General features: G+C 43.6%; 1 protein-coding gene across 3 annotated transcripts; it reads right to left on the bottom strand.

Moving 5' to 3' along the window:
* Nucleotides 1-492: 492 nt before the first annotated feature.
* slc38a10 (solute carrier family 38 member 10) lies at nucleotides 493-19,271 on the bottom strand. Of its 3 annotated transcripts, none has more exons than XM_084567886.1 (18): nucleotides 18,892-19,271; nucleotides 18,438-18,706; nucleotides 17,069-17,186; nucleotides 16,710-16,755; nucleotides 16,400-16,493; nucleotides 15,996-16,139; nucleotides 13,542-13,666; nucleotides 9,826-9,928; nucleotides 9,290-9,472; nucleotides 8,363-8,474; nucleotides 7,120-7,226; nucleotides 6,867-7,026; nucleotides 5,394-5,558; nucleotides 4,851-5,315; nucleotides 4,678-4,758; nucleotides 4,221-4,241; nucleotides 3,253-3,393; nucleotides 493-3,148 (listed from the first exon to the last, which is right to left on the bottom strand). In XM_084567886.1, exons 2-18 carry the CDS (start codon nucleotides 18,525-18,527, stop codon nucleotides 1,923-1,925), a joined length of 3,381 nt encoding a protein of 1,126 aa, XP_084424012.1. In that variant the 5' UTR covers nucleotides 18,528-18,706; nucleotides 18,892-19,271; the 3' UTR covers nucleotides 493-1,922. The 3 variants fall into 3 exon arrangements, with proteins under 3 accessions (XP_084424012.1, XP_084424013.1, XP_084424014.1); XM_084567887.1 differs by lacking the exon at nucleotides 13,542-13,666 and adding an exon at nucleotides 14,415-14,539 and having other exon boundaries at nucleotides 18,892-19,270; XM_084567888.1 differs by lacking the exon at nucleotides 4,221-4,241 and having other exon boundaries at nucleotides 18,892-19,269.
* Between the last annotated feature and the right edge of the window lie 5,968 nt (nucleotides 19,272-25,239).

Below are 25,239 nucleotides of genomic sequence, written 5' to 3'. Positions count from 1 at the left end.
ATCTTCCAGTGTCATCACCATGTTTATTTTTATCATCTTTTCACTGACTGTTTACATCAGGAGAGGTTCAGTGGAGGAAAGCCACACGTTTTAAATATAACAGCACTTCTGCAGCATCTGGGCTGGAAGGCACCGACACATCAACGAGAAACAGACACTAAAGATGGAATGATCATGAACTTGATCCGCTGACCTAGATGTTCTGGATGAAGCTGCTTTAACGTCCACAGCTGATCACAGAGTAAGGCTACAGTATATATCAATATATTTACCTCAGCTTTCATTTGAAAGTATAATAAAACACTTAGCGCCTAAACTTATAGTCTGCACCCACATTACATTCAATAGTTGGTAAACGTGGGTTCTATTAAAGCCCATACACAAAGAACAATTAAACACAGGCATGCAAACTGGTCAGGGGTCAAAAAGGTGAGAAGAGTGTGAAGAGGGAAATGGCCACGAACCCCCCCCCCCCCCCCCCCCCCCCCTTGGTAAACAGAGATTTACAAAGACAACAGACTACAAATTCACTAATTTTTACCAAAAAAAAAACTTTTGAGCCATTGAGCCTGAACAGCTCAATGGCTGTTTTTCCTCGGGCCTGAAGGGCATATTTCACTGCCGGGCCTTTATTTTACTCAAGCACATCGCGGTCCAGGCCTTTATTGGAAGGAGGCCAGAATTAGAGGCAGGCCTTAATTTCTATTTGAGCAAAACGAACTACGAGTAGAATGAATAAAAACAAGATTTTGTGTCTATTTGAACCTATAAAATACTAGGTTCATTTATTGAAAACGTACCGTTACCATAACATGGTATGCATACAGAATATTAACAACAAATGAGCGGCGCGACGCGGTCGGAGCGCACTGAGGACAGTGAGTCCGCTGCCGGTCGGCAGTCGCGCCGGGAGCGAGTGGGACCCGTCCCTCCCCGCACGGAGAGAGGGCGCAGTGAGCACTGATTCCACGACCCCAGGGACCCCAAGTGAGATGCGGGGGGTCGCTGTAAAGCTCGCGGCCGGAGCCGACGAGCCACCTTCGCCCCGAGCACTTCCAGGTCGACCCAGAGCCGGTCGCGGCGCACCGCCACGGAGGAAATGCGCCCGGCGGGGGCCGGCCGACGCCGGGGAGAGGTCCCGCTGAGGGGATCCTCCCACACCGTGCCGCCGAAACCCTGACCCGCCGAGATGACCGGCCTTTATTTACCTCCGCTGACAGCGAGACCGGCAAATGTTGGAGACCCGGCCGCTAATGGAATACAGGCCAATATTAGAGGATTTACGGTATATAGAACATTATATTATTATATTATTAAAATATATTAAAATAAAAGTCAACGAGTAGGCTACCCCCCCCCCCCCCAAATATTTTCTCCTCGGATTTGCACGAATCACATAAGTCACCCAATTTGGATTGAAAACGGCGAATTTCGCCGAAAGGTGAGGAGTTTGCATGCCTGTAAACAGATTTACTGTATTTACATCTCAAAGTAACAGACACATGAAGCTTTGAAGAAAGAGAAGACAAAGTACAAACAGTTGCTACAGAGACGGAGTCCACAAACTGTTAAATAGAAAAGGAAATAAAGTGACTTTAATACAAACATTAAAGATCTGCCCTGACAAAACTCTCCATAGAAAGGTATTTGCATAGATGTATATACAGTTCAACAATGACCTCTTCCTAGTTCTCCCCTATAAAGGCAAAAATAAGTTAATATTTACAAATATTATTTATGTTTTATAAAGGCAATGGCTTACACAGTATCAGGAAAGAGAGAATGTTATTGTCCTTAACATTTCTGAAGGCAAGTGAGAATGTAAGGCAACAGTATCATGGTTCATGGTCCACAGTATAAAGAGTTTCTGTAGGTGTACAGTACATGTTGTCCAACTGTTAAACAGGACTGTGTGATGTGTGTTATTTTGCTCCATCATCCTCTGAGGCTTGTTTAATTCCCCTCGAGTGCACCATTGCTCCGGCCAGTAGCTGCTCCTCCAGAGCCGCGTGCAGGTTGGAGCCCCCCAACTCCAGCAGGGGCTCCAGCCCTGCAACCCCTCTGGACACCTCAGCGTCCTCCAGGTGCCCTCCAGCGTCTTTGGGTCCCAGTGCCCTGCGCCTCCGCCTCAGATCCATCTCTCCCTGGTCCCTGAGCTTCTCATGGGAGCCCTGGGGGTGAGCCTCGGCTTTGGCAGCCCCACCTACCACACCTTCTCTGGGGTCTTCCTGAGCACCAGCCTCTTCTTTGAGGTCTCGTCCTCCTTTCTTCAAAGCTTCACCATCGTCTCTCTTGCCCCCCTGTGCAGCTTTCAGAGCTTCTATGGCTCGCTCCAGCTGTGCCTGCCTCTCCCGAGCCTCCTCTGCCTCCTTCTCCTTTTTCGCTCTCTCAAGTATTTCACTGTCTACTTTCTGTAGATCCTGCTGGACTCTCTCTTTTGAAGCTTTCTCTTGAGCAGGTTTCTCTTTTACCGCCCTCTCTTTCTCCAGCTCCTGCTCTCTGATCAGCTTCTCTCTTCGCTCCCTTTCCAGTCGTTCTTTTTCCACCCTTGCCTGCACTTCTTTCTCTATCCTCGCCTGCACTTCTTTCTCTATCCTTTCCTTCTCTGCTCTTTCCATTTGTAACTCCTGCTCTCTGGCCACCTTGTCCTTTATACTGCTCTCAAGTTGTTCTTTTTCCAGTTTAGCCTGAACGTCTTTCTCTAGTCTTTCTTTTTGAACACTTTCAATTCTCTCTTTTTCTTTATCCAGGCTTTTCTCCTCATCTTTCAGTTGAGCTACCTGATTGTTTTGCAGCACAGCTTGATGGTCATCAGGTTTTTTCCTTCCCAGTGGAACTCCCCTCGCCCCCAGCTCACTCTCCTTATGGGATTCTTTTGCAGGTACAACCACGTCATCTTCCTTGTAAGCTGGTGGAACAGCTACTTTAGCAGCACCCACTTCAGCACCCTTATCCCCAGCCTGAGCTTGATTCTGAACCACAACGTGAGCGTCATCTCCTCCAGCCGGTGGTGCTCCAGCGCCACCTATCTCTTTGGACTGCTTCAAGTCAGACGCCTGGCCAGCCTCTTTGGGCTTTGCTGCTCCACCTTCCACCGCCTCTGGCTGTCCTTGGATGCTCTTCTCTGCTTCACTTTCCACAGCAGCACCTTTACATTATAAAAACGTTGTCACATTGCAATTAAATAGTACCACCTGTGCTACATGTGCACAAAGTCTAATGTCATGTCTAAAAATACATATATCTACTCACCAGCAGGTTGTTTCTGGTGGATCTCCTTGTGTTGTTCCTCTATGACAGCCAGCAGTTTCTCCTGCTGGTCAAGAAGTCTCTTCTGTTGCTCTTGTTGCTCCTTAATCACCTGCAGCAGCACCGCATGGTCGAGTTGGCCCTCTACATGGAGACAAAAATGTTGAATTAAATTAAGTAACTACCTGCTCTGAGAACTAAGCTAAAAAGTTAATGTATGGCCAGTCTATAGGTGAGAGAGGGGAGACAGCAAATAGACAATATTCTACTATTAATGGAACGTGCACTCACTTCCCAGTTCAAAAAGTACACTAGTGAAAACAAATGCATTCTAATGCAACAGGCCGGCAGTAGATTGTAGCTTCATGGAGGTTATGGTATTTATCATTAGAGCTGTTGATTTAGCTTTTCATTTTGGAGGCTGTGCTTTGTATTACTGTTGAATTGTATTGTGTTGTACCGACACATGTTTCTGTTATTTTGACAACCCCATTATAGTCAGCGGGCTAGGCTAAATAACGTTTGTGTTTAATTAAATCCAGTTTAACAGCACTACAAACTACATCCTCCGAAATGATCGTACAATTGAATCCCCTTCTGTCTGACATTCCAACATAAACTGAACATTTTAACCGATCGGGAAGATGAAGCTAAGTTTAAGTGCATGACTGTTATATTAGAATGCCTTTGGTCTATAGTACCTAATGTTTTGGCAAGTCAGTGTACATCTCTAGAGTTTATCCTTAAACCGGACTGAGCAGTAAGGGGGAGATGTGAACACACACACACACACACTATGTTAGGGGGCAAAGTGAGAAGGTGACCTCTACACGGGCACATATTTCAGTAATACATTGTTTACTCATTAATAACAATTATGAATTAAAAAAAGATGGCCCACTGTTCGAACGTTGGAAAATTTGAGTGACAGATTAAGCTGAAGAGAAGAAAAGGCAAGAGCAAATTCATACCTGCAACCAGCTTTTTTATCACTGTGATAGGAGTCCGGCAGAGAGAGAAAGAAAAAAAGAGTAAAGAGAAGGAGAGAGGGCAAAAGAAAACAACAGAACAAGAAAGTCAACAAAAGCCAAATGAAGACAGCTGAGAGTATCAGGCCAAGTCAAGAAGTAAAAGAAAGACAACTTTCTTGTGCTTTACACCATCAAAAAGAGATCAATATACAAGGATGGACCACTGAGATGAGATTACATTGGGTAAAATAAGCAATGTGAGATGAAGGGAAGGAGAGGAAGTGCCCTCAACAGCATGCAGCAGACCACAAGTCAGTCTGAATCAGACAATTAAAAGAAATTCCTCCCAACAATCACTATCAAACTGTATCAAACTTTAAAGTACTACTGGGCAAAAAGGACAACTGTATATCATGGTCTACAACAGGTCACGTGTGTTAGAGATCTTGACATTTACCTTCCATCTTCTCGTCTCCTGTTTCTTTGTTGTCTGCAGCTGGAGCCTCGTCTACAGCGGGCTGATGCTCTCCTTCAGGAACTGGAGCACAAAGATTACCAAATATCAAGTCGTTGCTGCACTTTAGTAGAATAATTGCCTTACGCTGAAGTTACTGAGCTTCACAAACTCACGTTTTCCTGCAACATCCGGAGCTTTCGCCACTTTATCAATTTGTGGTACCGCAGCCTGATTGGCCCCCGCAGCTGCATTCTCTGCTACAGGATCTTTAACGGGATTGAGATTCTCCACGTCCTTTAGTGGAGCGTCCTCCTTTCTGCCTTCTTCTGCAACAGGATTCTCCAAAGCTTCATTGGACAAGACCTCGCCTCCACCTAAGTCCACTTCCTCTTTCCCCACAACAGCATCTGCAGGTTTCTTCTCAACCCTGGCATCTTTTTGGTCATCTACCTTCAGAGCGTTCCCTAAACCTTGCTCCTCATTTCTTTTGGGTACTTCGTCCACACCTCCAGCGGGAGGAACAGCTTGTTTCTTGTCCTCCTCCAGCTCCGCATTGTTTTTTCTTAAGTCTACCTTGTCCTCATCTCGAGGGATGGGTGGTTCGTGGCGATGGGCCTCTGCCTCTGGCACCACGACACCTGTGGAGAAACAGACAGCGCTAATTCTCCACAGTTCAAGATCCAGATAACATTCCAGGTTTGGTTTAGTTTCCTTACCAGCATCAGGACGGTCCAGCTGCACCTCCTCCACTTTCTTCCTCTCAGGTAGTTCCACTGGTCCTTTAATCTGGGGAGGCTCCCCCTTTTCCCTCTTAACAGGTTGTAACCCAGGTGGATGGTCAGGATTTTCTATCTCCACTGGGTTCTTGTTTGCAGGCTGGTCTGTAGCACAAAACATAGCCTGTTATAACACCAACTACTTCTATCAGATACAAGGCTCTTCAAGTTGACATCTCTCAGTAAGTTAATAAACCCCAAATTTCTAATTTTTTCCTTTTTTGTTAGAAAAGTGTCATCACTTTATTATATTTTATTGAATCTATCAATAGCCCTGATATTTACTTGTTATTTTGACGAAGAGTGATGTTTATCTCACACAACACCTGGAATATCTCATGTGCACTGAGATGTAGTTTGTAGTGCTGTCATGTGCAAATGATCCCTGGAAAGCTCATCCACTAGGTGGCAGCAAATATCGAAAATGGCAACACCGATACCACTGATATGTATAATAAACTAGGGAGACAGTAGAGAGAGGAAAGGGAGATGAAGTAAAATTTAAACTGACAAACAGGAAACGGGTGTGGAATTGGGCCCTTTTGAGTTTCATATAGTGCAGAGATGGGAGGAAAAAATCCACTAACAAGAAAGAAACATGGAAACAGGAGTTTCCTGATGTCTGTGAACAGGTTAATACAAGGCAGTGTAATAGGAGAAACAGACAGTGTAAGGGGAGAATGAGTAACTGTCAGGACTCCCTCCGCACGCTGCTTGTTTCAATCCAAAACTGAAAATGTTACGTCAAAAGGTTTCCAGAGTTTCGTCTCCATTTGTATGGTTTCTCACCCTTTTCCCTTCATGCAGCCAGAGCTTGCAGGCATTTTATGGCAGCCACAGGAGATATGGGGGTGAAGGGGGTGCAGACAATGAATTTTGGGGGGAAGGGGTGGCAGGAGAAATGAACAGGGGTAGAGGGGTGGAGAGAAATTGCTGGAGTTTGAAGGGCATCAATCTCGCTTCATCAATGTCAAGCACTCAGCACTGCTTTCAGATATTATCAAGAGGTTATCTCCTCACCCTGCCTGTCTGTCTATCAGTCACTCTGTCTGTCTCCATCTTTTCTTCTCAGAGAGATAAAAGAAGCCCTTTCTTCTGTTGCGGCTCTGTGCTTTTGTTTTACTCTCACTGGCCCTTTGCTACTGGTTCGCATTGTCTTTACGTGGGTGCTGCAGCAGCCCATGACTTTGAAAATAAAAGAAGAAATAAACATGTCTCACATACCACTGGTGCCTTTTACAGTACATGAAATAATTACATGCAGCACTGCTGTCCAATCTGAGACGCTACAGACAACGCTGGCTCCGGCCCATTGAGGTAAATGTTTCCATGGCTCATTAGTAAACCACTTTCATTTACAGTCCATCGAGTGGGTAAGTGATGCTAGCCATTAGAGAAAGTCATGATCTTTACCGTGCAGTTCAGGAACGTTTTGTTGCTGCGGGTTGTTCTTATCGGGAGCAGGAGCGGGAGGAGGAGGAGCTTGGACTTTGGTGGTGGGGCCACTGGCCGAAATTGAGAGGGTGGTAAAGGTGCTGATCAACAGGATGCCCAGGCCAACACAAAGCACCAGCTACAGGACAGAAAGAAGACAAGCACAACAAGTCAGAAACACTAAACATGTTATCACTACATAAAAGGAAAGTACAAATTCAGACTATGCAACCTGAGCAATGAGGCCATTCTTCTGAATCTTCCTGTAGATGAGAGCAGGACATATGAAGCAGATGAGGCTCCCCATGGTGGCTCCAGTTAGGCCAAGGATGGTTTCCACTAAGGAGAGAAAGACACAGGGATAATGTTGAGTTCATTGTAGCTCATTTCAGTTCATTGTTGAAATAATTACCAAACACTAATAGATAAATAGATTAAGATAATTGTTCCACAGTGAGATTGAGTCTAAATAAAAGCAATGGACAAATAGTAGAAAGATCCAGCCTCTGCCTGTGTTGTAGTACAATGCAAACTTGTGCAAACTAACACTGAATGGACTGGATGAAGAAATAAACTGTGCTCCCTGGGAAAACATGACACCGCCAGTGCCAGAGCTGACGAGTCTGTGTCCTTCTAAGCGCACCGTTCCATATCTCTTCTGCTAAAAAAAGAACCCGTCCCGGATCTAAGCTCCTTATCGCTAGCTACATTCATACCTGCCTCTCCCATTCATAACTGAGGTTTGCCCAGTCCCATGCAGGCCCAATCCATGGCACACTGCTCCTGGCAGCAGCGAGCATTGGCCCCACCCATGCCTCTGTGGACCGGCCGGCTGGGCGTCGCGCCCGGAAACCCATCGTTCATCCAGAGGACGGACAACATATTGTTTCCCTCAGATTTAGTGTCCATTCTCCCCAGGGTCCTTACCTCCCTTCTCCTCAGTCTATTAGTCTGATTAGATACACAAAGAGCCATCCAAACCTGCTGTGTGAGAGTGTGTATGTGTTCACCCAATCAAATGTTTAACAAACAGCAGCCATATAAAAGGCAGAATAAAACATAAACTAATGCTAACCTTTAGAACGCCACCATTTTGGAGCCGTTTGTGACGGGGACAGACCATCTTAAAGAACCAGAGGGCCAATATTGGTGTGTACATGGACTTGTGTGGCGTTGGTGTGAGTGTGTGTGAGAGAAAGAGGGTCTGGGAGAATAATAGCCCTATCTTCCTGTCTGCCCATCTAAAAGGAGATAAAAGTTAGGGCCCTGATTTAAGGACTGTGTTAGAGTGTGACAGTCACTGACTCGTAAAGTCACATTCACACACGTCGTAAAGCTCCCCGGCTACTCCGCCCACATAAAGCAACACATGCACCTTAAAGACCTCCAGCAAGCTACGACCATACACACACAGAGAATTGTATCCATGCCCAATTGTTCACAGCCACAGACACACACACACATGCAGGATGTACCGTTGGGGATGAGAATGCCTCCCAGCATGGTGCCAAACACAATGCAGAGGGTGATCATCTTGAAGCGCAGAGGTGGCATGTATCCGCCGGCAGCAAATGTTCCATCCTTCTGCTGTAAGAGGGGAACAGAAAAGAAGGCATGAGAGAAAAAGGGAAAAAATTAAATGTGACACCACTGACTGGTTTGTGGGCTACCATTTTGAAGCCTTAACTCTGGCATCTCGGCTTTTTGAAGCCAGATTTGCATAGCAGATGCTAATTTATTAGTCAACACTACCTAGCTAGCTTTAGCAAGGGGCACAGAGAATGTAGGTTAACTGTGATTGAAGCTGCCCTCACATGGAACTCGTGAAGTTGTGGTTACAACTTGGGAAGTCATGCACACAATATGTTTGGCCTTCAACTTTTTTGAAAACACTGGAGTTGTCACTGCCAGCCATTAGAAAGAACGCAGTATTAAGACACTTCAGTGCTGGCTTCACTTTTCAGACAGATTTGTGTTTGTTGATGACACACAGCTCATATTGTTTTCCTTTGTCTGTTGTAGCTACATTAATTAAGCTTTTTCAAATGTCTATGTTTACGTGGAACAAATAATTTCTGTTTCTTTTTTGTTTGTATTTTTTGTTTGTATTTTTTAATTGTCAAACTGAAAAACAGAGAGTTTAGGTGTAAATTTATGAATACTTATAAAAAGGAATAATGCTAGTTGAAGGTTAAATTCAGCCAACAACTACCTGATGGTGGTACGATTGTAAACATTTGTATCAAATCTCTTTACTGTGCACATGGTACGAATAAAGAAACATGAGATAAAGTAACAATTTCCAACAAGTCTAACTAGCACTAAGATTTATCCGAGGTACAGAACATGTAAACTGTCCACAGACTGTACATATAGAGTGTATGAGCAGTGACTGAGCTCACCTGCTGCTCAAAAAGCATGGTGTTGATAGCCTGTCGGCATGGCAGGATCATCATGGGGAATCCGACAGCCACGCTCATCATAAAGCCCACACGGATCATTTCTGTCACCAGGTTAGATGGGAAGTTCATCAGCACATTGCCAGCGATGTTCTCTGTGAAGCTGACGTAGCCAAAAAACCCCACCTGGTTCAGACAGAGGTAGAGAGAAACGAAGACAGCGTTGGGAGGAATTAATAAGGGAGACAACTTGAGTTGTTGCTGTTTTTTATTTTTAATTTTTTTTTATTTACATGCATGCGTGATGGAAAAGACGTTTTTGTTGTTGTTGTTGTTAGGTAGAAAAACATGGACATTGAAAATCACAACTGAACTATTTCACTTTTTAGACCCTGATCTGAGGAAAGTTGACAAACATCAGGACAAGCGACTACTGTGTAAATCGCAAGGTTTGAATGTGGCAACAGTGACAGGGGGCGAATGGTGAGAATGGCGGTGACGAGGCTGGTGTTTGTGTGTGGAAGTGCGGTCCCACTCACAGTGATGTAGAAGACGGTGACTACGTTGAGGGCCGAGGTGAAGATGGTGCTCATGCGTTTGACTGACGGCTCTTCCAGGCTGTCGTACGTCGGCAGCACCTGCCTGCGAGAGACAAGCAGCCCAAAAACACTCTGCGTGTCGAATGACACAGGACCACACTGCTACTGCTGTTGTATGTATTCATGTGCTGTCTGAGTTATCACACACATATTCCCCTAGGGGAAGTGGCACTTTACCATCCCAAGACTGGCGGGGAGGTCAAGAAATGTAGTCCCACATATGTTCCATAAATCAAATAGTTTTTTCTGCCTAAACAGATGACAATGTGACAGTCTTCATAGCCGCTTATTTCAAATTTGGTGCTGGAAACTGCTCTGTAGAGTTCTTTAATGAGCAGCCATATGGGGGCCCATTTGTGCTGCTCAGTAACCAAATGATGCATCTCTTTCCTCATGTCCTTGTCAGCACTCGTTTCTTTTTCTTTGTTTATTCCATTAAAGTTTTAACACTTTAATGCCATCAGGATAAACATTTCAAATTAAGATGTGTAGCATCTCCCGAGCTGTAGCCTTTTTTCAATGATTGTAAAGTCATTTGTGCCAATTTACTAATCTATAGTTTTTTGTATTTTTTTATCAACTTTGGCAAAGTTGCTCTCAAAAGGTAATAAAAATAAATAATTAAAAAAAATTGCATAAACTTAATAAATAATAAAAATAAATAAAGCTACGATTTGCCGATTTACTTTATTCTGAGGGATCATCCCACTGTGGAATATTAATTTCATTTCTTTTCATTTAGTGAATTTATTGAGTTTGAATTTTCGTTTCATCTCTTAATTCTATTTTCCAATTTTCTTCTAATCAAATCTTTCATTACTATTAAATACAGAGCACATTATTTGGATTTACTATGTCAATTTATTAAATATGCAGCTGATTACGAACAGCAAAAATGGACCCCCAAAATCTTTGCAAGCTGTTCTGATGCTTGTGAAGAGCATTACAATAAAAGCTGTGTGTCTAACAATGCAAGCACATGAATGCAACAAGTTTCTCATGATGCAGAATAATCGCGTTTCCAGTTTTAATATGGGACAAAAATGGCAATAGATTAAAGTAAAAGAATGGCAGTGGGAGGTGGTGTATGTCGGAAGTGTTTGTCTATATGTGTGTGACACAGAATGGGTGACAGTAGTCAAGGCTGGCTGAGGCTGAACCCGAGAAAGTCTGTCTGTTAACCCAGGTGTCTGTTTCCCTCCATCATTTCCTGTTCTGTGCTGTAAGACAGGGCGGGAGTGTGGAGGGAACCGCCGGCACATTAACCGGTGAATTTACAGGCTTTATATATAACAGCGAGTGCCTGACAGGTTTTAGAGCATTATAAACTTTCTTGGCAGACTCTTTTTGCTCGCCTTCTTTCTCTCCCTTCCTCTCACACATGTGAAAGGAAGAACCATGGAGTAGAAAGGAGAAGGAGACGGAGGCCATAACTTTCTCTGGCTCTTTTTCTCGCTTAGCCTGTCTCTCTTTCACACACTCTGGTTTTATTAGCAAGCACCGTCCCATGATGCTATTCCTTGACGCTTGTTTAATCCGCCTAGCTGTAAATCTTACGGCCAAGGTTAACTAAAACGGTATATTCTAAGTGCGGAGGTAAAAATTTGAATGGCCAGTCCTGACTCAGAGGCTAATGTACTGTCCTAATCAGAGGTAATACGACGGAGAAAGTCTTCAAAGTGAATGCGTGGCAGTGCATGCATGTACTGGCAGATAATATTGTTAACGTAGAAATACTGACGGTAGCATCACAGAGGGACATTTCTGCCACACACGTTTTTCTTATGTCTCTCTATTATGAGCTAACTGCTCCTCGCTCTTCAAACGTTCAGCCAAAAAACAACGGGGCCAGCTCCCATCCCATCATAATGGTGATGTTAAGTAATGTTTTAACTGAAAGTAAACACATTTCATGAATGTAATAAAAATCCAATGTGCTGAGAGCTGTTTAATCAGCCTGTGAATACATCAGTGTGTCTGTAAGATGGCGGCAGTCCAATGTGTTGATTAGTGGTTTGGCTTAAGCTGCCTGCCGCCTAACGGAGCGCTTGCCTCGCTCAGCCTGACCACAGGCCAAGAAACCACCCTGCCAAATATCACTCAGCACTACTAGTGGGAACCGACGCACAAAACACACATACATAAACACATATAGCACATGCTTTCTTCAGGCTAGATCATATGCACACCTCACTTGCTAATGAACACGCCCGCCATACCATAATGTTATGTTGGCTGTGTGTGATTACATTAATTAAAGTCGTGCTTCAGTCTCAAGGCTACCGTCACCCACTCCTATCACTTACCTCACTCTCTCTCTCACACAAACAAAACCATACACTGCCACCACCCAAACATCTGGCCCCTAATGACCTCACCAGAACACTTCCCAAGCGTGTGCATTCAAATGAAAGATAATCTTCGTCCACCAATTAGGCCAACCTGTTCAACTGACTGCAAACCCAGAGCAAGCAGTAGAGCAGAGAGAACAGGACGACAGAAGCAGTGACAGAGCATGCAGATGGATGAAACTGGAGGAATGAATGAATAAAGTGACTCAGAGAAGTTGTGATTAGTGAAAACATAGTGGTGTGATTACTGCACTCGATGTTACTCGAAAGTTAATGGTAAGCAAACGGGAGTGAAAACTTTCCAACTATCCATTACACCTGTGGGTTGCTTAAAGTGGCTATCTTATAGATTTTCATTTAAAGAAAAGTCTCTTCAGTCACTTTCTGTTGCCAAATAAGGTAACCCAATGTGAGCCTATGACCCACGCATTAAATGATTGCAATGAGAGTCCCTGCACTTACAATATCTAAAACTGGGTGTCTGTGGAGACATTCCCGCAAGTCCCACACAGTTAGTGACATAAGTTTCATCACACAGCAGTTATCTTTCTGCCAGAGATTGTGGCCAGAGCTAACGTTCAAACATTTAACTGTCTGTCACAATGTGACCCAAGCAACATCGTTTGGATCTCTGCGAACTGAGGTCGCAAACACAACTGCAGTTACCACTTTTTGCCACCAAGGAGAACGAAGCAGACATCTTTAAGAAATGGTCCACATCATGTTTTTATTATTTTTATGCAGTTCTAACTTTAGATGCTGTGTCCATAATGGAAACGTTTATTTACATACAAACAGCTGTCTGTGTTTAATTGCGCTTTACTCTTATTGCATCAGAAAAAACAAGAGGAGAAACGCGGGTAACAAAGCATTTGAATTGTCATGTTAATGCGGCGAGCAGAAATGGATGAGCCGACTACGCAAAGCACAAATAAGCAGCTTCCTTTTGCAATAAGAGATGCCTCATCAACCATCCCATCTCCACCACAAATCTGTGTTTCTCTTCATATTACAAACTCACTCCAAACCCTCCACTGCAGCTTAAAGGAATGTTGTAAGCAAACATGCACTAATTGTGACATTTGCTCAGTTTCATCATGCAACAAGGGAAGATTTAATTCGCTGTGTCGCTGAGTGAAAGAGCTCACGTTTCAGGATTTACCCAGCACATATGTTTCGGAGTACTGTCGGATTTTCCCTTTTCTAAATCAGTGAGCTTTCAACTTAACAATTCTTTATAGTCTTGTTTGACATTACTTTCATTACGTGATCCCGTGCGGGTGGAGGGGCGTGAGGAGTACTTACGACTGACAGGCGAAGGCCATCCCACAGATGGGGAGACAGCGAAACACACCCTCCCAGCGCACCACATTGACCTGCCCTAGCCACCAGCCGCTGAGCAGCCCGTGTTTGAACGAGGACAGCACCATCTGAGGGGAAGGAGGCGGGGAGGGGGGGGGGAGTTACAGCCCAAACCAAATGAAGAGAAGTGGAGGGGGGAGTACAGAGGAGAAGAGGAGGGCTGCACCAATGCTGACGGCTCACAGACAGATAATGACAGTAATGAATGAGGAGAGAAAACCAGAGAAAATGAAGAAAGGGAAACAACAAAGAGACATGACAGGAAACCCCACACTGAACAAAAAACCTGTCATAGCTGAAAAAGCTGAGTAATGAAGGTGATACAACATGAATAAAAGTAAAATCATAAATTTGTCAAAAAATGAGAGGCGCGTGAAAGGGCAAAAACTACCTCACAGGTTTTTCATCAGCGTGTGTTTCCTACATCTTGCTCCTTTCATTACCTGGTAAAATCCCAAGACAGCAGAAGACTCTCGCCTGCCACACCCACACCCAGACGCCCCATCCTGAGTGTGGTGCAGCAAAGGCGAAACTTTCACGTCACCAGTTATACTCCCCAGCCTTTTTGCTACTGCCACCAAAGACACGCACACACACACACACACAGTCACAGAGCGCAAATGGCTCAGACCAAATCAGGATTAAAGGTGAAAAATGGGGATGAGTGAGACGAGTGGGCAGAAGGTCCAGGTAAGTTTCGGGGAGGGTTAAAGAGCATAAAGTTGCAGAGGAAACGTTGGGTTTACTTCACTCTTTACCCCTCCCACTGCCCTTACAGTGGTATTATTTTGGGGGTGGTTGCCATGGTTTACTTACGGGTGACAGCAGAAGGTTGTGGCGATAATGGGCAGGCACTGAATGACGCCCCTGAGGCGCCACAGTTGAACCCGCTCAACCCAGGAGCCCGAGATTATGCCGTAGCGCAGGGACGACAACACTATCTACAGCACCAGAAGCAGAAACAGCAGCGGGAAAGTGGGGAGCAAACAAAAGGTGAGGAAGAAGAGTGGGAGGTAATAAAGGAGAGGAAAAGATAGAAGCAGTACAACGAAGAGAAAAAGAAAGAGGAGGACAATTAAGGGTAGGATGAGGGACGAAAGGAGATACATCACTGTTAGAGGGTTAGGGGTGTGGACTGGGCTGGGTCTGGATGCACGCCACACCACTCTTCCAGGTTATCTGCATGCTACAGGACTAAAAGTCACATTACACAGAGAGACTGTAAACAGCAGATTGAAGTCTGTGGAAGCAGCACTACGGGTCAGTAAAACTGAGCCATGCACACAAACACTGTGTGCATAGTTAAAGAGCAAATGAGCTAAATCACATGAGGCAGAAAACTGCTGCTGGACTGTCTCTGGGTCCAAACGAGTACAGCACCTCTGACCACACTCTAGACTTTAACCATCAGGTGTGAGGGAGCTCTGTGTCCAGCGCTGCTTCATTTTAAATGCCAACAGCAGAGAAGTCAATGTCCTGTTGCATAATTTGATACTGTGAGTACTTTTGCATGTGCTCCATGCTTGCTGTACTGATTCCTATTTGCAGTAGACCGCTTACGTGCAACAAGTGCACTTCTCTTTGCACTAGTATAGAATCCTACCAGCAAAGTAGGTGCACTGATTATGATGTGGCTGAAGTTTGTCAAAAACAATGAAGGCAGGACTATGTAGCAATAAATGTATGCGACTCTTTTTGATTTCCTCAAGGAGCCTTAAGATAACTTTAGAAATAAATACAAGTGAAATGTTGAACAAAAACAGCAATTCAATAGAGTGGCCCAGATATAAACTGCATCTGGCATATATAGATCTGCCACATAATGAATAAGCAAATACAGGAAGACACTTCCCTTTAGTGCAACTGACCATCTGAGCTCCATTTATTCTGCACTTATAGTACTTATAATGTCTCTAGTGGCCATTTCCAAGAAGTGTCTTCCCAGGGGAGAACCTTTGAGTCTATAAAGAGAAACGCAGCAACAGTTTTCTGTCTGAAAAGATTTAGTGTGGATTTGCTCTTTAAGAAAAGAGAAGCAAGACAATATTGTGTTGGTAAAGAAGACGTAGTTCTATACAATGAAGTAAATAGGGAGGAATAAACACAGAATACAACAAAATAACAGATGTCCAAACAATATGCTGAAAATCAGAGGTTAAAACACAAGGTAGGCAAGGTAGGTGAAAGGCTAATACAAGCTATAAATTAATATGTTTGATTTAATGTATGTATGCAGTAAACAGAAAAAGAGAAAAAGTGTAATACTCAAAATGGTATAAGTGCAATTTAACCTTTAATAAGATGTAGAGCTGTCTATTTTGCTATAAAGCCAATGTAATTCTTTTTGGTTCTGTAACCAAAAGTATTTAGCAGCTGGCAGTGTGGCGGTCTACTCACCGTGAACATGAAGAAGGTGTAGAACATCAGAGCCATGGCTGAGAAGGACTGGATGGAGGACATCATGTTCCTCTGCAGACTCAGAGGGAGTACGATGAACAGAGACACAGCGATCAGCAGCACCACGCGGAAACTGCCCGTCACCTTTCAGGAACAAAGTCACATAGAAATACACTTTTCAGACTTAATTGTTGCTGACTGAGTCCAAGCCTATTAAATCAATACTTGTCAAATACAATACAGGTTACATGTTTTAACTACTTTGGTTGCATACTGTACAAGTGAAATTAATAGGAGGTGGACGAGAGCAGTGGAGGAGACAAAAAATACAGTATAACTGGATCACATTCACGTTAAGAAATGTGCAGACTGAGGGATTTAAAAATCAAACAATGATCTCAAACCTGTAATCCCAACAGCTGGGCGAAGAAATTTGAGCCCAAATCAGCAATGACAACATAGAAGGCAATACAGGTCCCCAGCATCAAACCGATCATACTGCAAGGACAAAGAAAAGGTTCAAGACACTTCCGTCAACATAATGATTTTCAACATGCATCCGTTTTATTTTTTGCTGTAAACTTATCGTGTTTACTTTCAGTATACACAGTGGATAATCTAAAGCGCTTCTTAGTTCTACAAAAACTTATTTTTGTAATGCCACCATGCACACGTAAAATACACCATAAGGTATAAATAAATAATAAATCTTGCCTTGTCTCCACCAGCGTTTTTCCCGGTTTCCCGTATGCATGGAAGGCTACAGAGGAACGAGTGACACCAGTGTGAATAACATGAAGAAAAACAGATGGCCATGTCCTAAAAATAGTTTGTTTTGAGACTATCTAAGATTAAACTTGCATAACTATGGTTATCTAGCACTTATAACAAACTGGTCCTTCACTACGGAGAGTACAATATAGCAGTCTAAATGCACAGTACGGTTCTACTGGCAGAACTTAAATTAAATTTCCATACATTTATAGTCCCCTGTTTTGTTTTTGTTAGTTTAGAATGAGAGAAAAAAAAAGCAAATGTAATATTAATTTATACTTGTTGGTACTTTTGCTCACCTAGTCCAGCATAGGTCCTGCGTTTGGTGTTGCTGGCTGTGTGGACCAGGAACATGCAAGACTTGTGTGTCATCCACGAACAAGAGAACAACAGGAGAGTTCCCAGCACTATCCCACACTGTGAGAGGAAAGATGGAGTTAACATGCTTGTCCATACACTTGTGTCCGCTGGCTAGTACAAAGTAGCAACTCAATAAACCTCCCTTGACAACTTTTAGTTTTTAGTGGGAAATGTAAAGAAAATAACAGCTTAACATTGTACAGGATATCCAAAACATATAGACAGAAACATGCTTTGTCATCATAACTAACGATAGGTATTCATAATGCCTATATACACTGATTTTGGTGAATCTCTGTTGTGGTTACATTATCTTGAGATATTAGAGAGAAGTGTATTACTTGTGTTTAACTATTTACTATTTTTAATGTTGGGAAGAAGTTACTTTTTAAAAGAGATAAAACATTACACATTTACCACAAGCCCTGAGTTTATTGATTAACACACAAAACAGAGACACTCTGAGACAGGAAGTTGGCTGACACACTTCACAGGACATGCTTTTCTGAGATTATAAATTGATGAAAAATATATGGATTCCTCTTCTTTATCTTTGGACCTAATGTAAACAGGCAGGCCAAAGGCTATTTTGGGCAAACACACTTGAGCTTGGGCAAACACTGAGGCACAAAAATAAGTAGTTGCAGCAAAACCTGTAAGACGGTGTATTGAAATCAGCGAAAAGGCCGCTGCTGCAGCCTCGCAACAGATGGTGAACGCAGGATTCAACCATGCATTGACTGGTCTTATGAGGAAGTTATCCGGCTATGTAGCACAGTCATTCATTAACTGAATTTCCCTTCATACAAATCGGCAGCAAGAGTTCCAGTGCATCCCACAGAAACTTGATCAGCTTAGGATCTAAGGAATTTGGAGGCCAGGCGCTGTTTGTCATGTTTTTTGAGTTGTTCCTAAACCGTATTAGTGTGTGTCTGTGTCAGGCTGCATCCTGCTGGGGATGGATGCTGCCATCAAGTATGGGGTGGGGGTGCCTGGTCTGGTCTAAGTGGGTGGTACATGTCTAAGTAACATCCACATGAACGCCAGGTCCAGCGTTGTATTATTACAGATTAAGCTGTCCGAGTGTTAAATATAGCTTCACTGTGAAAGGGGAATTTTGTGAATCAGTATTTTAAGTATTTCTTTGATACGACTCTGAATGCAGACTTTGTTATTCGCTGTTTTTGACTAAGCAAATGATCCACAAACGTCTTCCGCTAAGAGTCTCAAAAAGGCCCTATTTCTCGGAAGGATTTGGGCGCGACACCTGCACGTCCGCAGGGGCGCGTGCAGCTGCGGGAGACCCACCTGTTTGAAGCAGAAGGGCATGGTGAGCACGCTGACTCCAACGATGCTGTTCACCACGTTCATGATTATCCCCCAGTTGGACGCCGTCATTTTGAACCGCTGAGCGACGCTTCCTGCCTCGGTAAGAAACTGTCAAACCACACGGAGACACTCAGCAGCACATTAAAAGCAAACGGCCAAGTGGAGAGGTCTAATGTCTGGTCCACGGAGGACTAGTCCACGGGTGTATTTTTCTGACTCCTCCGCCGATCTATCAGTGACGTGGCGCTCTAGGAGCAAACACACAGAGAGGCAAATGAGGTTAACATTTAACACACTTTTACTGATTCTCGTTTTACAAAATACCCACCAATTAAACAAAATGTATTAACATACTCACCAACAGTTAGTAAATAATATTAGCTTTTAGCCCTTGGGCTAACTTAAATAACCGTTTGTAGTTTTATAAGCTCACCTTTCTCTGAGCCCTCCGCCTCGTTGTCCTGTTTACGTTATCATCGATATTTTCGTGACATCAAACGCCCATTTATCGTCTAAAAGTTGTATGAGCAACGGGTTATTAGGAAATCTGTATAAGACGATAATAACAAGTCCAACCTGGCTGGCTTTTGGATCGCGTATCCAGGAAGTAGAGTTTGTAGCCGAGGAAGAATAGGAAGACAACTCAGCCTGCTGGTTTCGGTACTGTAGAAATATGTGAGCGCCTACTAGTGGCCACATAGTGGTAATCATTTTAGTGTCATTGGACATACAGTACCGCAGTTCTAAGTCCTTCTTATCCTGTCCACTTTCTTCCACGGTATTTCTCTTTTTATACTCATTTCCAACCTTTTGTGTCTGTGCGTAAAGCTACTCCCGTGCCAAATCCCCAAAAAGGACATTTTTTTAGAGGTAATTATTTCAAAGTTGCACTTAATCAGTTCCTTTTCTTTATACTTCTGCTTCATCACATTTCAGGAGGAAATATTGATCTTTACATTTATCTAATGGAGAGTTTACCAAGAAACATAGATACTGAGCTTTAAAACGGCTTAATGATGATTTGTCTTGTGACACTTGAGATTAACCAGAATAAATAATGCACGGATCAGCCACAACATTGAAAGCACCACCCTGTGAAATGAATAATATTGATGATGTCATTACAATGCAATGTTCCTCTTGGACACCTGGGTCCTGGCATTTATGTGTTGGCAAGGGGGTGTTCCTTACATCTTCGTGCTATGTGTTCCCCAGCTATGCACACGCAGCCGACCATCCATATGAATCACAAGAAAATATGATTCATCAAACCAGGACGCCTTCTTCCATTGCTCCTTGGTCTAGTTCTGATGTTCATGTGCCCACTGTAGGTGTGGTGGATGAATAGCATGGGTGCCCTGACATACAGAACAAACAAACAAATCTTTCTACATTTTTTTCTGTTTCTAACGCATCAACTCTCAGAACAAAATGTTCACTTGCTGCCTGATATATTCCACCCATGACTAGTGTTCATAATAATGGGATCATCAGTCTTATTCACTTGACCAATGATAGTGATTACTTGGTCATAATGTTATGGACGATCTGTGTATTTAAAAGCTGTCAGATAAACTAAAGTTAAAAATCCAATTATCTGAGAATATACCAGTCATATGGGCCATTTTTGTAGCAAGAGTACTTTTACTTATTATATAAAAACATTTTGTTCTGAAGAATTTCGTACCTTTTCTTTTGAAGGGCCTTTATTATAATGAAGTTTTTTTCACATTGTTATATTTCTTCTTTTACTTAACTCAGTGGTCTGAACTCTGCCTGGCTCTGTTATAACAATACCAACAGCCACGCTTGGATCCTGTTTTTCCAGAAGCCTCTGATATTCCCAGCAGGAAAGGGAAACAAGCCACAAAAGACTAAAACAGAGCAGACCAAACGTGGATGACGCTGGAGAAAATATTCAGCCTTGCACCTGAAACGTTGCTGGCAGAGGCCCGGTTTGTTTCCGTTGGCTGGAGTGCCTGTCTGGTGCCCTCTCTGATAGACGGCTATTGTGTTGTTTGACCAGGAAAGAGAAGAAGGAGCCTGGGGTTGGACGAGGGAAGGGGGGTTGACCTAAGAGCTTTCCCCCAGCCGGGTGTGCGTTCCCCCAGGGATGAAGGATTTTCAGAGGCAGGGATGTGATGAGGCTTTGAGAGGGAAAGAAGGGGAATTTTGAATCGCGGAGAGGTATGTTTTTGGGCACATGTGTGCCGGATGAATTTGCATATTCTTTTAAGATAATTGTATACATGTGGCCTATTCATAATTTATCTTATTTTTATTGTTTATAGTTTCTAACCTTCTAACATGATTACCTTTTAACACACTTATTCCGTCTTTTTTTTCTTTTATTTTTAATTTTTACCATTCCCACTCTACTATTGTTACTTTTCACCCGTCCAAAAAAGAGCTTTTCCAGTTCCAGCCTTTATTACATAGATGTGATATAAATAATGTTTATTGTCATTATGTTTGCGTTTGTGTGTGTGGGTGTGCATATGTGCATGATCAGAAAGGTTAAGACAGGAAAACCCTGGCCATTGTGCACCAGTGACCCCTCAAAATCAATGTGACAGACTGGTTGATTGGCTGGAGGGTCCTGTCTCTCTGCACCTAATCCCTCTAGGTAGACCCTCAGCCAGGCCTGCTGCGCTCGTAAGTGTGTGTGTGTGCTTGTGCGTGTGAATGTGTGCAGTTGTATCTGTGCTTGTATGTGTGTCTTTCTGCGCCTAATCCCTCAAGATAGACCAAAGGCCATGGGGTATGGGGTATTAGTGCAGTTACAGGGGGTCAGGCCTGCTTGTGTGTGTGACAGAGAGAGAGCTTCTCCACAGTAGTCCAATTAGACTGCAGAGTGCCTATGTATTTCTATGGGACTCGGTTATGCGTGGAGGTAGGAGTGGGTTTTAGGCAGGTCTGGGGGGGCGAATTTTAGGGCAGATTTGGACGGATAACCCAGTTGGGGTGAAATTAGACGCAGGAATCTGGATTTGACCTCAGGCCCTCAACGTAACCCCGGGTCACTTGAGGGTCACGGGGCACAAAGCAGAGCGCTGACCCTGCACAGGTCAAGCATGCGGGCGGCTGAAAGGACGCCTTTGTGGGGCCTGGCATGCTCAGTATTTCCCATGAGCACCAGGGGACCGTGTCTGCCCAGGAAACTGGACCGGAGAGTGGCCCAGACAAGGTGTGTGTTACTGCGTGTGTTGATGGAAACCATAATTGATTTTTGTTTATATTTCTACTTGTTTGCCTTATGATTATCACTGACTGAAGGTCATAGTTTATCCTGATTTTTTATTTACTGCTGCATGTCTTGGTATGTGTTTGTTTGTTTTTGTGCGTTTTGGGGAGGCTTTGGTGGGCTACGGACTGTCAGGTAAAAGCCTCGCAACTCCCGTTCATGTTTTGAGTTCCAGTTGAAGGATCATGTTGGTTAAAGAAGCTCAACCACCCTTTGGCGTATTCCCTTTCATATCCACTCCTGCTTTTCTCAGTGACTGAATAGTTGACGTTTTAGAGGTACATGATTTTTTACTTCTGTTTGTGTTTGTGTCAGGGAGAGAGAACTGGCTTAGATTTTTAGGTATGCCTGTGGTTGTTGCTTGTGTACATCTGTTAGCGCCTCCTTAATGAGCGCATGCACGCTGCCTCCAGTCCTGTGTGTGGCCCTCAGAGAGGGAGAGAGAAGCCCTCTGCTCCAGTAATCACATTTAATTACGCACCAGCATTAGACGGCCTATGAATAGGGTTTTTAGGCAGGCCTCTCACACAGAAATTGGCTGCATCCAGCTGAACATTGCCCACCTTTGTCCTGCCCGTCCCACTATATTCTATTAAGACTTTGTCATTTGACCATCATCAAAGCACTATGGTCTAGCAGTAACAACTGCCGGACTAATGCTACACATTAAAAACGGGAAGGTAAAGGGAACAATAAGCGTTTTCTTGGCTGAACGGCTAGCGTCTGCCCCATTAATGAAGCAAATGGACCACACATTAGACCCCATCCACAATTACGTAGCACCTAGAATCGCAGATAAAGGTTGTGCGCTCCCAAGAAAAATCCTCCGCGTCTGCTTATCTGCGGTTCAAGCAGAAATCTGTGGGTGTTTCTTTAAGAGAGGAGAAGTGGAATTTACTTTGTTAATCTCCAGGAGGGTTCTTGCACTGTGAAATCAATTTGGAAGCAGAACACTTTTAAGATGATAGGGGATTTTGAGTTGCGGAGAGGAGGATGCCAAGTCACCATCTGCACCGCTCGGCTCTGCGTGCGTGCAAGCATGCGCGATGTGTGTTTACGCGTTAATATCGGCATTAATCACTGTGTTTACAGGCAGGAAGAATTTTCGGACAACCCGGTTTTGGGTCACCGCGTATGTTACTGTAGCATGAAAACATTTGTGCATTTACTTTTTCAGTGCTTGCCAATGTCCACTCCCAAAGACCTTTTTTTTTTTGCTGTTGCTACTGTTCCATTTTTCAAATAACTGAAAGACCAATTGAACCAGCATCCAGGTGCATTATCAATATGTTTTTCTTTTGCTATTGCAGTTGAAAATCTCAGGATGTCACATATGTTGATATCTAGTATCAGTAATATCACAATACAGACATCAATTTACACAATAGTTCAGTTTAATATTACACAGAGTATTACAGCAAGATATTCCCTAATGCAACTTATTCCACAGCGACATTATGAAACAATGTCTGAAACAAAATGCACTGGCTTGAGTTTTCTGACGTTAAGAAGTGAAAAGGGATAGCGGTGAAACATCTTCAGGAAAATTCGAAGACCAGTCCAGTTTTAGCTTTGTTTTAGGCACACCACGATCTGGATGACTGAGACTCTTCACTGACACTATGCTGGGATTTTACAGTAAAGACAGCCTCTATATCATTTTCATGGTCCACCTACTTGCAATAGGGAGAAAGGCACCTCTTTCATTCCTGTTCCACCCCCAGAAACGCCTCTTCTGGCATGCAACTTTGGTTTATCCAATATGATGAGAAGTGTGTTGATTTTAAGTGACTGTGACGGACACCGTCAACCGTGGGTCTTCGGCTAGCTATAAGGAGAAGCTATCTCGCTATTTTCAGTGCGGACGTTATGACAGAGATTAAGAGACCAAAGAAGACGCTCTCTTAAAGTGGCTCAGCAAGAGTAAACCTTTTAAGTGTAAGCTGCAAGACAGATGCCGAGTTGGCCTTCTTGCTGTTGGACTGTTAACTAATATCATCTGACTTGCAAAGTCTTGCTTTGTTGCACTTGCGTAATGTTTGGTTGTGAAAGCAAAATCTTCAAGTGAAGTCAGACTATTTTGACAGAAGTTTAGCTGCTAGCTGCTAGCTGCTAGCTAGACATTTTATGACCCTCATGTAAAAGTGTATTCCGAAACTATAGAGGCACCCAGTTAGCCTGGGGGCCAGCCCAAAGTTCCCCCCCGCTCACAAAATTTTGGTGGGAGAATTTTGGAGTGGCTCCGTTGGGAATTTATCATGCCATGCCAGTGAAATCGTTTGGACGGGCTTTATGTGGTGATGGACAAAAGAGTAACGGCGATATAGTCATACACGTCGTCAGAGTGCCGTTGAATTTATTTAGTTTACAACAAAATTGCTGCCATTTGTGACGCCAGTTGTTAATATATATTGACGGTGAAATAAGTTTAAAGGACGATCATCAATTAAAGCATTTGCCAAGTAGCATGTGTAGCATAATCTGTCGCTCTGATTGGTTGTAGGACTATCCAGTTGCGTACAGAGTTTTTTTTCCCTCATCAGTTGAAACACACCCTATAATGAAATCCAACTGGCATGTTACCAGACACAGATTCTGTAAAAAATTAGGTCTTACTACGCCAGACTAGCACCTAATTGCAAATATTACCAATTCTTGCATAATCCGTTTTTAACCCTCAATTTTCTCAGTGGAGCATACAGTAGTCTTGAAGTAAACACAGCGCTGATAACCATCTCATCCCTTTGAATGTTTACGTTTTAAACTCGCTACTCCTGACAGCGAACAAGACAAATTTTGTAGCTCAGAGGCACACACACCGTCTGTGAGATAGTGCCCAAACTGACCATAAATCCAGGGTGTTTTTAAAAGGCCAGACTCATAAAGAGAAGAGGTGACAGAGCAGCAGTGATGGGTCAATATGGCCCCTGTCTCTCTCTCTCTCTCTCACACACACACACACACATTCACACTCAGATGTGGCAAATACAGTAAATGTACTCGCATGCTTGACCATACAGCACACCCACGAAACACAGAGTACAGTGTACGCCCACACGCTGTCTTATTTGCATGAGAACGCTCTCGATCAGATTCATGTATGCATATTGTATACATATGCAGCCAACCACACATGCAGTGTGTGCAGGAGCACATGATGTGCAGTGCGTCCGCTCCTGCGTGTGCGTGTGCATTAACACGCGCACACACAGGGCCAGTGTGTTGTGAATGGTGTGTTTGACTGGAACAGAATGACTGCGGGGATTCATGCTGGGTTTCCTCTATTAAAGTCTGCAATAAGGCTCACTGTGTATGAGAGTGCTGACGTCCCTGCCCACCTCAATGATCTACGGCCTGTGTGTGCACGCTAAATTCTCTACCTGTTCCCAGTGATCTATAGCTCCAGGGGATTTTATATGCCATATACGAACATTTGTGTGCATTTGTGTGTGTTTAAATCAATGTTTGCGAGTGAGCGTATCCACATGGGCGTGCAGCTGCATGCTTCACGGCCTCGGTTTGCAAAGATTTGGGGTT

The sequence above is a fragment of the Chelon labrosus genome, assembly GCF_963514085.1.
Source record: "Chelon labrosus genome assembly, chromosome: 19".
Taxonomy (NCBI): Eukaryota; Metazoa; Chordata; class Actinopteri; order Mugiliformes; family Mugilidae; genus Chelon; species Chelon labrosus.
Note: the sequence above shows the minus strand (reverse complement) of the source record. Positions and strands in the feature narration are given on the sequence as shown.

Coding starts and splice junctions, on each gene's coding strand:
- slc38a10 (XM_084567886.1), bottom strand. CDS start 18,527: ATGACGGCGTCCAACTGGGGGATAATCATGAACGTGGTGAACAGCATC. Junction 8,475..9,289: donor CCATGCTTTTTGAGCAGCAG/GTGAGCTCAGTC, acceptor CCCCTCTTACAG/CAGAAGGATGGAACATTTGC. Junction 7,027..7,119: donor AGAATGGCCTCATTGCTCAG/GTTGCATAGTCT, acceptor TCTGTCCTGTAG/CTGGTGCTTTGTGTTGGCCT.